Source organism: Seriola dumerili, unplaced genomic scaffold (genome assembly GCF_002260705.1).
Source record: "Seriola dumerili isolate Sdu_G_001 unplaced genomic scaffold, Sdu_1.0 BDQW01000478.1, whole genome shotgun sequence".
NCBI classification, from domain to species: Eukaryota; Metazoa; Chordata; class Actinopteri; order Carangiformes; family Carangidae; genus Seriola; species Seriola dumerili.
The window spans coordinates 1,528,203-1,542,021 of NW_019174733.1; the positions used below are offsets into that span (position 1 = coordinate 1,528,203).

General features: G+C 38.3%; 2 protein-coding genes across 3 annotated transcripts; both read left to right on the forward strand.

Annotated features, from left to right (window-relative positions):
* The first annotated feature begins 1,095 nt into the window (after positions 1-1,095).
* Positions 1,096-4,417, forward strand: eif4ebp2 (eukaryotic translation initiation factor 4E binding protein 2). The gene is made up of 3 exons (XM_022763727.1): positions 1,096-1,437; positions 2,896-3,075; positions 3,284-4,417. The coding sequence occupies exons 1-3, from the start codon at positions 1,305-1,307 to the stop codon at positions 3,313-3,315; spliced, it is 345 nt and encodes a 114-aa protein (XP_022619448.1). The 5' UTR covers positions 1,096-1,304; the 3' UTR covers positions 3,316-4,417.
* A 3,851-nt stretch (positions 4,418-8,268) lies between these two features.
* rps24 (ribosomal protein S24) lies at positions 8,269-12,018 on the forward strand. Of its 2 annotated transcripts, XM_022763712.1 has the most exons (7): positions 8,269-8,342; positions 9,034-9,099; positions 9,190-9,399; positions 10,157-10,270; positions 10,587-10,589; positions 11,289-11,309; positions 11,934-12,018. In XM_022763712.1, exons 1-6 carry the CDS (start codon positions 8,340-8,342, stop codon positions 11,292-11,294), a joined length of 402 nt encoding a protein of 133 aa, XP_022619433.1. In that variant the 5' UTR covers positions 8,269-8,339; the 3' UTR covers positions 11,295-11,309; positions 11,934-12,018. The 2 variants fall into 2 exon arrangements, with proteins under 2 accessions (XP_022619433.1, XP_022619434.1); XM_022763713.1 differs by lacking the exons at positions 10,587-10,589; positions 11,289-11,309.
* The last annotated feature ends 1,801 nt before the right edge of the window (positions 12,019-13,819 follow it).

Below are 13,819 nucleotides of genomic sequence, written 5' to 3' on the forward strand. Positions count from 1 at the left end.
TAAGACAAAAAAGATGTCATAAATTCTACATGAAAAAGTAAAGTGTGCATTTTGTATAAAAACAGAACTGAAGTGAAAATCTGGTAATCTCGTTATTGAAGTATTAAATAGACATTCTTTTAAGGTGAATACAGTTTGCTGATTTGAACCTTTGCTTGTATTTCATATTGTTGTATTCTATCTATCTATCTATCTATCTATCTATCTATCTATCTATCTATCTATCTATCTATCTATCTCTAGTAGTTCTCCCAGAACTGATCTGGTTAAATACTGTAATATAATCAGTCTGAAAGTTGTCCTTTTACCTGTGTAGAAAATACAAGAAGCACTAAAACGCAGCACCGACGCAGCGAATGATTGTCCTTTCTGTTAATTGTTACACTTGTTTATTTATTTGTGTCAAGCCATTTTGTTAGACCCACGCACACAATTGTAAGCATGTGAAGAATACTCAGGCTTTGGAACCTAAATTTAGGTTTATTACGAGGCCAATTGTGAAAGTTTTAGGTGCATTTACTTTGAGTTAAGGAGAAATCAGCTAACCAATGTTCGTTGACGGTAGTTCAACGGTAGAACCACATATTTTACCAAAAATGAACCTTCGCGGTTCGTTTAGAAAACTTTCCTGAATTACATCTGGGGAACCGAAAATTATTAGCTGGGCTGACATTAAATTTAAGCAAAGAAAAAAAACAATCAATTAATTAATTAAAAAGCATTTTGGGAAGTTATACAATTAATATACCTAATGCAATTTCTAAATTCAGTTATAGTGACTTTTACAAAAGTTGAACTTATATATATGAAATTTACCTCATGAGATTAATAGGTTAGGGGTCTATTGCATTTTTGAGTTCCTGTTTTCATGATATACATCTTTGGTTTCCAAAAATAATTGTAGGCTAAAGTTCGCTTAATTGATCAAATATTCCTTTAATTTTCCCCTAAAATACTCTTGGAAATAGACATTCTTTCTTTTTTCTTTTTTTTTCATTGAACAAATTGTCTTTACAAACTCAAGTGGGGAAAACAGCAACTTAGAAGTAGCCAATAGAGAGCACGCTGGCAGCCGCTGCTGATGACGCTCCGCACCGCTGACTTCATATCCGCCCGCAGCCTGTCGTGCTTCCTGCCTTGCTGAGGGAGGGGACGGTGCTGACGGCTGGGAGGACGAAAGGAGAAAGAAAGCTTTTGGGAAGATAAAAGAGAGAGGGGAACGGCCCGGGTTTCCACCGTCCGTCGGGAAATAAACACCCCAGATTCCTGTAGCTGCTGGATTCGTCACCAAATCAGCGCTGAAAATGTCGACCAGTCGTCAGCTTAGCGAGAGCAGGGCCATCCCGACCAGGACGGTGTTGATCAACGACACAACGCAGCTACCTCATGACTATTGTACCACCCCTGGAGGCACTTTATTCTCTACCACTCCTGGAGGTAAAGGGATATCCCGCCTACTTTATCATATATTTTTTTTAAAAACAGATAGATGATAATCAGCTTTTATTGTGGTGTTTGTGCTCTCACCAAACCTCTGTGTTGCTGTCACTGTGGCCTAGGCTGCCTTGTCATTCTGATCAAAACAAAAACAAAGCTAAGCCCCGCCCCCGGGCTCTCTAGCAGCTGTCTGATTGGCTGGTTTGCAGCGCAGCGATTCTGATGAATGCATTGTTGACTATAACAGTTATTATAATTAAAGAAAGCTAACATGTTTTGTTTTTCACCCGTGGCAAATAGTATTATCTGCAGTTTAAAGCAAATACTCAAAGCCAGCTATGTATCATATTGCTTGTAGCACAGCCAGCCGGCAATGTATGATTCATTAGAGTGATAAGACCCTTCCACATAAGGAAGTACATTAAATCTAGCAAGTATACTGTACACATACCATTACAGGGTAATGAGTTTATCTTATATACTTTAAATCTTTACAGAAACTGTCATGGCATTTTGTTTGCTTTCTTCATCTTCAATTAATCGATTGATTGCTTTGCCTGTGAAATGCCAGGAAATAGTAAAAACTGATCAACAGTCCAGACCTTCTAAAATACTCAGTTTACAATAATCTGATATTTTTGTTTAAAAAATTGCCTCAATTTATTAATGGTAAATGGACTGCATTCATATAGCGCTTTTCCAATCTTAACGACCACTCAGAGTGCTTTACACTACAGGTCACATTCAGGCACATCTTCATGCAGCGCTTGTTGTAATAAATAGCACTTGTCTAACACACACACACTCACACACATAAAATCTATGTGGTATCTCACACAACAGAGGAGGATGCATGTAAACCAAGGACAAAAAAACAGAAGTGAAACTTAAGTTGAAAAAAGACCTTACTTACAGCAGACACAGGTGTTGCTTTGCAGTAACTGCTGGAACTGAGCCATTGATAATGTTATTAGTTTGGCCTGTGCTTTCCTGCTATGAAAAGTCAAAATGTCTGCTGTGGAAAAGGTCAGTGAACATAATTCATTTGGGAACAATCAATAAACAGAGTTCTGTGATGCCAGCAAAACTTTCGGGATTGGGATTAACCAGATTTTTAACCAGAACAAGTGACAGACAAATTTGGGGATGTTTTCTGGGCTTCCTGAGAAGGGTGTGGCAGAAAAAGTTTGGGAACCACCTACTAAGACTAAGTGCAGTCATGCTTGGCTCATGTTCTTGATGATTCACATTTAGCTTTTTTATCTTTTGTGTTTTTGCCATGTTTGGGTTGGAAATCTGATTTCTAGTTAAACTGGGGGTTGTATTTTCATCGTCAAAGCCCAGACCAGGGCTGATAATGATTGCTGTAAGACAGGAAGATGCTTGCAGAAAGGCTGGATGAAGGCCAGCCTTATTTCTTCAGTAACTGTGAGTAACTGAAGCGCTGTGTTATTGCAGGAACCCGGATCATCTATGACCGCAAGTTCCTACTGGATAGGCGTAATTCTCCCATTGCCCAGACTCCCCCAGCTCACCTGCCTGTCATCCCCGGGGTGACCAGCCAAAACGTCCTGAGTGAGAACCAGAAGAATGAAGCCAACAACCACATCAACAACCATGATGGCAAGCCCACAACCGGTAAGACTTACAATATGAGGAGCCAACTCATGTAATAGGAATTGTTTTATTGGTATAGTCACCAATTTGTCTCCTGTCAGACATGTGACACACATACACACACACCCTGTATAGTTCTTAATAACCATTACTATAATAAAACAACAACCCAGCCTGTTCCTCTCACACCTTGTTATCCTCTCTTTTTGTTTGTTTGTTTGTCTTCAAGGTGATGACGCGCAGTTTGAAATGGATATCTAACTGTCTGGAACCACACCAGCAAAAGAAAATGACCTGGCATCAACGTGCCAGTGGCTTGGCTTGTAGAAACCAATGTTGTGAGCCCTCATGGCAGCCATCTTCTTTAGCTCTCTGTCTCGCTGCTGGATGTAATGTGTGTAAACCATGGGGATTCAGTATATCATACATACAGGTACAGTGTGACCAACTCTGGAAGCTAGGTTTATTTGAATAGATTTCCATGGTTACCAAATGCTGTACAAATCAACAACCACACAACACAGGGAGCGGGCCTGCATATGAAATACCAAGAAACATTGTCCAATTAGTAGATTGCAGTGCTCATTTTACAGCTTTCTGAGTCAGGATCCTTAACAGAGCACACTGTAAAACTGATCATATTCCAAATTAATTGGGGGAGGAAGTGGTAATTTTCAGTACTGGCCTTAGAATCAGTCAAAAGTTTTGATATTCATCACAGTCTTTGGTTTTGAAGGCGCTTGTAAGCATGTTATTTAAGTGATTTTTTTTTCTTTTGGAACTACTTGAAAAGCTCCACAATCTATTCGCGGTTGTTTGGTCAGTTTAGTTTCCCCTGATGCTACGTAAAGGGATGCTGTTTTGTTTTTATTTTCCAATTAGGTGAAAATTTCATGCCATTCCAAGATTTTACTTTCCATAAGCAACACGAGCCTGTGTGAGTTTCCAATTTTCAGGGGAAATCATTTTTTCAAAAATAATTTTAGGCTGTGATTTAATTGTTTCATAATCAAATGATTGTATTTCCCACTATGATATAAAGCTAATTGTAAATCTAGCAACTGCGGACAAGATTTTCATTTAGAATTAAATTTCAGTATAACAATATCAGGTCACTTGGTTCATCTTCATTCTGTCGAGATCTTGCAATAAATGTTATCTACACATTTCTTTCCTGCTAAGAAAAGTGAATACACCTTTAAAACCTACTTTAACTTAACTGGTTTTGTTGTGCTGGCAAGATCTTTGTGTTTATAATTTGGCAACATCTGTCAGATGTTTTTCAATATTCAAACCAGGTAAACATTTAGAAATATATGGAAATGGTTAATATCCCAGTGTTCGTTCAATAAAAAAAAAAAAACTTGAAATAACCCAGATGTTTTATATGCATTTTATTTTTTAATACAGTTTCTTAGTATTGAGGGTATTTGTTTAGGAATAAGCACTGTCAAGCCTTTGGATTTGTAAGATATGTCAAGGAACCAGAAAACATTGTTTGCATTAGGCTTGATAGATGCCGTCCCTTAATCTACAAATCTGTCCCCAGTGTCCTTAATCCGTTTTACATTACCTTATTCTCTTCATGTGTCATGTCTGCCCATGCCTTACTTTACATGAAATGCAGTAACTAAAACTAGGTTCCTTGTCATCAATTTGTACTTTCCAACAGATGTTTATTTTTTCACTGTAACACTGAACAGGTAATGTTGTACCTAGCAATTGAGCAAAACAAATACTTTTTATGTTGTGTGTTTTTTTTTTTTTTTTTACATAATTTCCTTCCTCAAGCTGCTGTGAAGTTTGAAAGTGTGAGGGCATAAATGTCATTTTGGGATTCTGAAGTTCAGATGGTGATGTGGTTAAAAGAGTGCCACATGCTCATTTAGTCCCAGATCTCTTTTTTTTTTTTTTTTTTTTTTTTTTTTTTTTTACTCCAGTCATCATAGCATCATAGCAGCTCTGTTTTCATTCAAGATGCATGAATTCAAGTTTGTTTCTCTGTGTGACTGGAACCACTGAATGGCTGAAATGATATTTATCAAAGATTTTAGTTTGTTTCTTTTTGGCTGTGTAATTAACTCTGGCCAAATTTGGTGACAAATACGTCAAGGGGTTGCTTGAACCCAATTTGCGTTACACATTTTTGGCGATAAAACTCTTTCTATTACAGCATCATAATTCAGATTGCAAATTTATATCAAATCAGTTTGGTTTGACGATGAGGGCTTAACATTGTGTGTTGAAAGAGATGTGAAACAAACTTACTGTAACTTTCTGTTCTGATTTTCAACAACTTTATTTTAATTGAAACTCCAATGGCAGTGGACACCATTGCTGCGAGATCAATAAAGTTCCGTAACAAAGAAAATGAGATGTTGTGTTTTTAATTGTCTCTGTTTTCCGTAGTTGTGTGGTTATTCTTACGGTGACAGAAAACGGGGGTGGAATCATTAAACATGTCTTCCTTTCCTATGTTCACCATGTTTTTACCACAGTGTTCCTCAGCCTCAGTAACACTGATTCACGCTGTGCAGAGTTGAGCTCTCCAAATGTCACATCACACATACTCATTAACAAACTAAAAATAAAATCTCTTTGTAGCCATTTTGTGTTATTTCTCCCACTCATTTGCTCCTTCATAGGACACTGTTTCCTCAGGCCATTAACTGTTGATATCTCTCTTACAGACTAATGCATGTCAATTAGTAAATGCCTTCTATGAAGAAAGGTAAATGATTATGACCCAGTCTCCTACACAAAGGCAACATAACTGGGTATGAAGATAAGGTCAGGGAGGTCGTTTTCAAACGACTTCTGAAAACTTTTATCCTGGAATCGACATTTTGCCCCTCTTGTTAATCACATGATGTTGTAAACAGCCTCTCTTCCATGTGTGCGTCAAGACTGGATTCCCAACGCAGGCTCCAGGGAGCCGCAAGCCAACCTGGGTTCACTACATGTCAACCGGTTTTAGTAATTTGATTCATTTCAAATTTATAAGGGAATTTACACCAGTTAAGTACAAAATCAGCTGTCTTGTGGAAAGGCCTTGTATCAAAATTTAGTTTTAAGCCCTTTAGTTTAGATTTATAACTGGTGCATAATCATACATAGTGTAAAATTGTGTTTAATCAAATTAACACAAACCAACATGGAAAACCTGGGACCAGACAGTGTTAATCCAGCATTCTAGTACTGGTTAGTTTGTGAGTGTCTGGGCAAATTAAGAAAATGCTATTTATAGTCTGCTGTGCACAATGTACCAAATAGAAACTTAAAAGTGACAGGGTGCATAAACAAGGTACAGAAAGTGGTAGGTGAGGGGAGGGTATAGGGGTCAATAGGGGCCTAACAGCAAATTTTGGCCCCAAGTTCCCTACCCCAACAGGTTAATCTGGCCATGAGCACATCCAAAATACTGTGCACTATCTATATTTGTAAATTTCTCATGCTTTCTGTTCACTTTTTACATTTTGTTATTAATGTCATTTATTGCAATAGTGCTCCAGAAATTACTGTGGCTCTGGCAATACTGCCGCCCTGTGGATGTAAGAAAAACTGCAGCTGGTGTTAACCTGGTGTCAGTTATATGTACTGTCAGGTTTACCCTCATGTTTTCTAATTTACACGTGCCCATGATTTTACCTCAAACTTCTTTTTTTCACAAAGATGTGAAAGCTGAATAAAATGAATGTTTTGGTGGAGGAAAAGGAGCACCAAGCTTTCCCTAAATACGTTATAGGTCCTATTTCTTCACCCTGCATTTATGATAAGAAATTGTTACACTTATTTGCTTTCAGTTAGATGAGAAAATCTGATACCACTGTAATATCTGTATACAGAAAATATGTAGATGGAGCCAGAAGGCGGTTAACTTAGCTTAGCATAAAGGTAGGGTCTATGTGTCCTTCTGCTCTCAGATGCGGTGTTTCCTCCTGTTCCAAGTCTTTATTGTAAGTTAACTGGCTGGTGGCTGTAGAGTTATAATTATAGCATACATTATAGTGGAATTTATTTTCTCATTTTAGTCACAGCAAGAAAGCAAATATACGCATTTCCCGATGTTAAACCAATCTTTTAAGTTCGGGGAGCCATTGATATTGAGAGCAAACCAAGAGAAAGAGCCATATTCATGACTTGTCACAGGGCAGGACTCTTTCTGCATCTCTGGCATTCATGGGGCCCCTGAGAGCTGATGTCAATCAAAAAACACAGAACCAGCGTAACACAACCATTTCCATGTGAGGAAGCCTCACACTAGATTCAATAAAAAACAAAACACATACATCTAAAATAATTCTGTGTTCTGTCAGATCCTTTACCCTCAGTGATGATGTTGAATTAACGTGAAGTTTGTTCAATAGTCAATCAGTTGAAGATTCCATAAAATGTGTAGCAGCTAAACTGCTTTCCAAAATAACTCTCCCACCAGCAGCTTTTTTCAACAAGTAGGTTTGAGTTATCTGGATGACATAAAGCCACAATAGGGGATTAGCATAACAATTCCAATGTGATATTGCACAGGGCACAGCAACAGTGTTGTCTGTAGTCAAAGTTCTTATTTTGTTGCTAATTGTTCCTAAATCCTTTTTTTTTTTTACTAATATTTGAAGAAAACATTTTATTTTTGACTAAGATATAGCATTATTCCAGATGTAGAAGTTGTGAGGTGAGAAACGTCTGCTGAATGTCTAAGGAGCACCACAACACATTTTATCAGTTAAATGTTCATCTATGAGCAATGAGAGTTTGAGAGGGAGTTTACTAACCATGCAGTGATATACATTGTAGACTTGTGAGAAATCATGGTGAGAACAATACAATTTCATATTGATGTGGGGTTTTTAATGTCATTTTTACTTTAAAGTTTAAAGTCAGTTTAAAGTTTCTTATACATACAACTTAAAGATCCATAATGAATGCGGTTTTAAACTGATGTAGCCTACTATATGGATTTCACTTGCAGATTTGCCTTTGTATTGAGTTTGTTCTTCCATAGGTGCGCGTATTATCAATAGACTTACATGTTGAACCGTCTACAAACAAAGTATAAGACGGAGCAGAACTCTGTCTCTCAGGAAGAAATGTCATAATGGGCTATAAATATATTTGTTTACCGAGTCAAAAATAAACCGTCCCTCGCAGTTTATTTTATTTTGTTTTTTTAAGTTTTTACATCAGGCAACAAAAGCGGATGCCCAACGAATTTTCTGCAGGCATTAATCCGGCCGCCTGCTGGTCCTTCCTCCTTTTCTACGTCCCTGAGCGAGGCCGGCGTAAAGATGGTGAGTCTTGTGGCAAAAATTACGAGTAAAATCCGTTCATCATCGAGGCCATCCGTCTATCGATACATACATACCGCAGACTAAGTGATCGTTAATATCTGCTTTATAACAAAATGTCAATATTGACGCGGTAGGAAATTATAGGAGAGGAAATTCAGCAGATGCTATCCTGACTCTTGTCGGTCCTGTTACACACACACTATTTACCCGCTCTGGGACGGCGTGTATAGTCTCCACTCTGTGTTTTCACAACTTTTAAGTCATAGCATAATTTCTTTCACGTACACAGCTGCTCAACAACACAAACTGAAGTATATTTAGACTTGTATTAGTTATCAATGTAGGGACGTGGAGTCCTAGCTCCCAGCTGCTAACGTTAGCACACACTACCCTGACAGCCATAGGCAGGCCCTCACTTCAGGCGAACAGGGATATTACTAAAATATTACAGTATTACTTAGCTTGATCCACTGGAAGCTTATTGTTCAAAACAGGGTGCATTGCGGCTGTGGAATCATTTAAGATCCCAGGTAATCAAGGTATCTAGGCTAGCAATGTAGCCGAGAAGCACAGGCAATTTTGCTACTTGGCAAAGTAGTTTTTTGGGAGTTGCAGCCAAACTGAGCGAAAGTACATGATTTCTGAAAAATCTGACAATGAGTGTGATATTTCCCTCTTCCCCTACCTTTAGAATGACACAGTGACAGTCAGGACCCGCAAGTTCATGACGAACCGGCTGCTTCAGAGGAAGCAAATGGTAAGGTTTCAAAATCCCCCTCCATACTTAGTCTTGTCCTTCACATCATCTGCCGCTGATTAAAATGTATCTGGTCTGTCCTGTCTGCAGGTCGTCGATGTCCTGCATCCTGGCAAGGCCACAGTCCCCAAGACTGAAATCAGGGAGAAACTTGCCAAGATGTACAAGACCACTCCTGATGTCGTGTTCGTCTTTGGCTTCAGGACTCAGTTTGGTGGCGGCAAGACAACAGGCTTTGCCATGGTGTACGATTCCCTAGACTATGCCAAGAAGAATGAGCCCAAACACAGACTGGCCAGGGTGAGTTTTGAACCATTTGCTACATGTCAAAATGAATGCTTTGATAGTTTATGGACAGACAATTTGACATGCTGTTAATTAAGAGTTAATATTTAAGCAGAAGGCATCCTTTTTCCCACCAATCTTATACATTCTGCAACAGTGAGCAGCTGCATTGTCAATGTTCTGGACCTCAAATGCAGCATTGAGTGGGTGGTCTTTGCTTATGTTGTAGAGGCTCTTAACTCCCCTCAGAATTGTCAGCCACTGAGTGTACCCATTTTTAATGCACGTCAAGTAGCTTGCAGGTGTCAGTGGAGCAGCACTTGACAGTTAAAATGGTTGGATGACAAGGATAGTGAGAAAATATGAGAAGCACCAGTGAAATGCAAGTTGATTATCCATAATTTACATTAGGCACTGTTGGTGGGTAAAGTTGGAGGCAGCTTAGTTTATCTTTTGTAATGTAGACAATTGCACTGTTTTAATTTTTACTGATATCAAAGCTAATCATTCAAGGACCATTGTGCACCTGTAATAGTTTTAAAGCATGCCATTCTGCACTTTTCATACAACTTTTCCAAGTACTATAACATTGTTACATTTGTTCATACTCTTGATGCAGCACAGAAATGATTATCACATATGTCTGAAAGGCTGCCAATATAATCATGATGGGCCAGTAATGGGTGACCGTTGTGGCAACATGATCAGTATCACTAAGTTATGATTAAGTTGATATAAAATAATGAAATCCTTGTTTGTTTGTGTTCCTCAGCATGGTCTCTATGAGAAAAAGAAGACCTCAAGGAAACAGCGCAAGGAACGCAAGAACAGAATGAAAAAAGTACGAGGCATCAAGAAGGCCAGTGTGGGTGCTGCTGGCAAAAAGGTAATGTTACGGTTTTATATACTTTGTGCCAAACAGTCACTGACCACATTTGCAGTCTCACACAAAATTGACATAAGTATTCCTGTGATGATAATATGCTGCAGGGAAATACAAATTGTCCTTCTCAACCAAAGCAAAGACAATAGAAAAAGCTAGGGAAGACATTGTTAAATTCAGTACACTTGATTCTTTCTTGATTTTCATTGCACACTTATTCTTTTCCTACCCTGCTAATCTTTGTTTTTCCACAACATTTACTGTTTTAATTTCCTTTGTCATCTTTCCAATCGTATCAAATGTTCTTCGGGAACTGTAGAAGGTAAATGTTGTTCACACATAGACTAACTGCAGTGTGCAGATAATCCAGGAGTGATAGATATTAGCTAACTCCTCCCTTTACACCCTCACCCATCATCAGGCCAAAGCCTAACTGCTTTTTCCCCTTGGATGTACATGATGCATCCAACTTAAAATTATATGACACTCTAGTTAATACTGACCTGGCCATTCCCACTCCTAATACTAATGATTATTAGTTTAAACAGAATGTTAATAGTGCTGTAGACCCTGTTTTGGAAACCTAATGGTAGTGTGAGGAGATCCTACAGCTAATAAGGAAGATACTAAAAAAATGCAGTACTAATCAGTCAAATTTCCTGGTGTAGTTTTGTTTCAATGAAACCCTGCATACCCCTGTACCCTCTGCGACACCAACCACTGGCCTTAAGTCACCTGGAATAGGTCTCTGAATAAGAAAACCCAGCTGTGTATAATACCTGACAGTTCCATCTGTAATGGCTATAGCACAGCTGGCTTGTAAAAATATTGATTCTGTTCAGACATGTCTATTGTGGTTTTCATTGGCTTGGTTCTGAATGTGCTACATAATCTATGGAGTACAGCCATTAAAACCCATTCAGAGATCTTTTCTATTCCATTTTTCAATTTTCAACATGTTAACATTATTTTGTTCCATCTTTTTGTTCTTGATTTTGCTTCCCATGGATTTCTTTTGCAGAAATGAAGTGTCAGTGTGCAGGTATAGAAGCAGAACAAGCATGGTGTGCCATTGTGTTGCACATCAAAAGCTGTTAGACTTAAGCTGTGCCATGCATGTCACATCTTACTTTCCCCTGCAGTTTTCCTTTTTAGTGTTTTTCCCTCTTTCCCATGTTGTTTCATAGGTTTCCCTCTATCCCATCCCTTTTTACCTCCGTCTCTGCTATAATATAATAACCTTGAGGTTTTGCCCTATGGCTTACATTTAAATAGACATGTGCTTTGACATTGCTTCAGATTGCTAGTTTATAGAAGCAGAACTTGAGTGTAGCATGTGGATCTTTAGTGGGGGTTTTTTGTTTGTTTGTTTTTTTTGTGTGAGTGTGGTGCAGCTTAACTAAAAGCCTCTCAGTGTGTGAATATCTCACTGAAATTTGGTCTTCCTTAAAGTGCCTTACTCAGGCATAAGTGTGTGGTTTTTATATACTGTATATGAAGTTTTTAACTATGGTGATGGGGTTAAAATGTTTTTTTTCTCCCCTGAAATACTACTTGTCAACATTTGCTGTTTCAATTTGCACTCCTTAACTTAAGATTACTCACCTTGTTTTGTTGTAGAAATGAAGTTGGCTCTTGTACTAATTTTGCTGTTCTCTCCCCACAGTGAGCCCGGACAGCCAGGGAGGGTCTTCGTGCTCAATATGTTCTTGTATATTGTCATCAAATAAAATTTGGAAAAAATTTGAAAATGTTTGGTCCTTTTGGTATATTAATTTTAACAATCACTCTCTGAGGTCCTGATTTGAGTTGAGCTCGTTTAAACTCATGATTGTAAAAATAAATCAGGAAGTGCTGGTAGTTTCTGTAAAGATCTGAATCCCTGTTTGTTTACAGCAGACTGCAGCCAGGATTCACTACCTAATGCGACTTGCTATTTTTTGCTGAACAACAGCTATCCACAAGAAGCTTACATGACTGTTATATTAAATTTCGAAGGGTGGTTAAGTGGTCTTTCAGTACAAATTACTTAAGTACTTTGTTTTTGATTCATATTTAACTCAAATTGTACAAACTTGAACTTTGGTGATAGTGACATCCAGTGGTTTTGCAGTGACATTACTTCAAATCAACCAAATAACTTGTCTTTTTTTCAGCTGTTCACTGTTGTGCTACTTAAAAAGGGTTTGGGACTGTCAAAATTAATGACATAGCAGTGTAATACATTTTGTAATTTTATTTTACAATTTTGTAGACATCCTTAGAACATGCTGGCCACTTTGAGGCACATTTTTGCTTTGAATTTGATCATTTTTAATTTTCTTTATCAGTCGCTTTTTCTCCCTAATGCGCCAGTTAGATTTTGGAAATATGTCAGTGTTACAGTAATAGTTTTGAATTTATTTAAAAACTCACCTGTAGTAACACATATGGCCACATGAGGACCCCCTTCATTGAAAAAAAATATGTAACTGGTTAAATACACTGAAGCCATTACTAAAAGTATTTACCTGTTGGGATAAAGTATTCACCACTAATTAATCCTAGAAGCAAAGCCCCTGGTGACTAAATTGTACTAATATGCAGATAAACCTGTCTGTGTGTGGACTATTGCCTTTTTCCTGTTTATAAACACCATTTGGAACAGAATAGATATCCCTCTTTGCAGCGTGACCTTTTCAGATAATTTGCATAGAAATACCCTGAGAGAGTGTGTAAATGAAGTGATTAAAATGCCAGGGAATGGTCTGTCCTCAGGGTAACCCCTCCACCACCCCCCCAAGCCTGCCTCCCAATGTCTCCCAGTCTTTTATGGATATCAACATTTCCTCCTGTAGTGTATGCAGGAGCAGCAACCAAATGGAATTTTGCTTTTGGTTTCAGAGCAGGAGAAATGTATCAGAGGAGAGCAAAGATGTCAATGTACAATACAGTGTTTATGTTACTAATTATGAATAATAGCAGCATGCAACAAAAAAAGTACTTGCACTCATGCACCGAAATGTTAAAAAATTATAACTTTCATCGCCCGTGGACCTTCACTTTCTTCCAGATAACACTCTTCCCATGATCATAGTTCAAAGTGCTGCCCGACTTAATGCAACAGCAGCACATTAGGGACTGCACTCAAAGTCTATTTTATACATATTATATATAATTGTCTTCAACCCTGCAATTTGACTTTTTTTTTTTTGCCTGCCTCTACAAACTTGAATATAGGCCAGGCGTTTCTGCACCACAGTCCTCAGTGCCTACACCACCAGGAAAAAAAGGGAAAAACAGTGGCTTGGAGGCACTTCCGTTGACACATTTTGAGTCGTGGGCTCTTCTTTCCCAGTAGAAAGGCCTATATATACCCAGCATCCCCTGTGGTCTTTGCTTCAATCGATGCCACCCGGCTAAGATTTAACACTGACAGTTTATCAAGTTAATTTGGAGTCTAAGTCTAGAAAAGTGACTAAATATATTAAGACCCCATTGGTTAAGTGGACAGTGAACTGGTGTACAGGTGAATATTTTAAAGGAAAATCCTTTTTCCTCCAGAGCACTGGG

What these genes read in the sequence shown, in the direction of transcription:
- rps24 (XM_022763712.1), top strand. An exon ending in TGCTTCAGAGGAAGCAAATG is followed by an intron (nt 9,100 to 9,189) that starts GTAAGGTTTCAA and finishes TCCTGTCTGCAG; the next exon opens with GTCGTCGATGTCCTGCATCC. An exon ending in CCAAACACAGACTGGCCAGG is followed by an intron (nt 9,400 to 10,156) that starts GTGAGTTTTGAA and finishes TGTGTTCCTCAG; the next exon opens with CATGGTCTCTATGAGAAAAA.
- eif4ebp2 (XM_022763727.1), top strand. Translation starts at nt 1,305, where the DNA reads ATGTCGACCAGTCGTCAGCTTAGCGAGAGCAGGGCCATCCCGACCAGG. An exon ending in ATTCTCTACCACTCCTGGAG is followed by an intron (nt 1,438 to 2,895) that starts GTAAAGGGATAT and finishes GTGTTATTGCAG; the next exon opens with GAACCCGGATCATCTATGAC. An exon ending in TGATGGCAAGCCCACAACCG is followed by an intron (nt 3,076 to 3,283) that starts GTAAGACTTACA and finishes TTTGTCTTCAAG; the next exon opens with GTGATGACGCGCAGTTTGAA.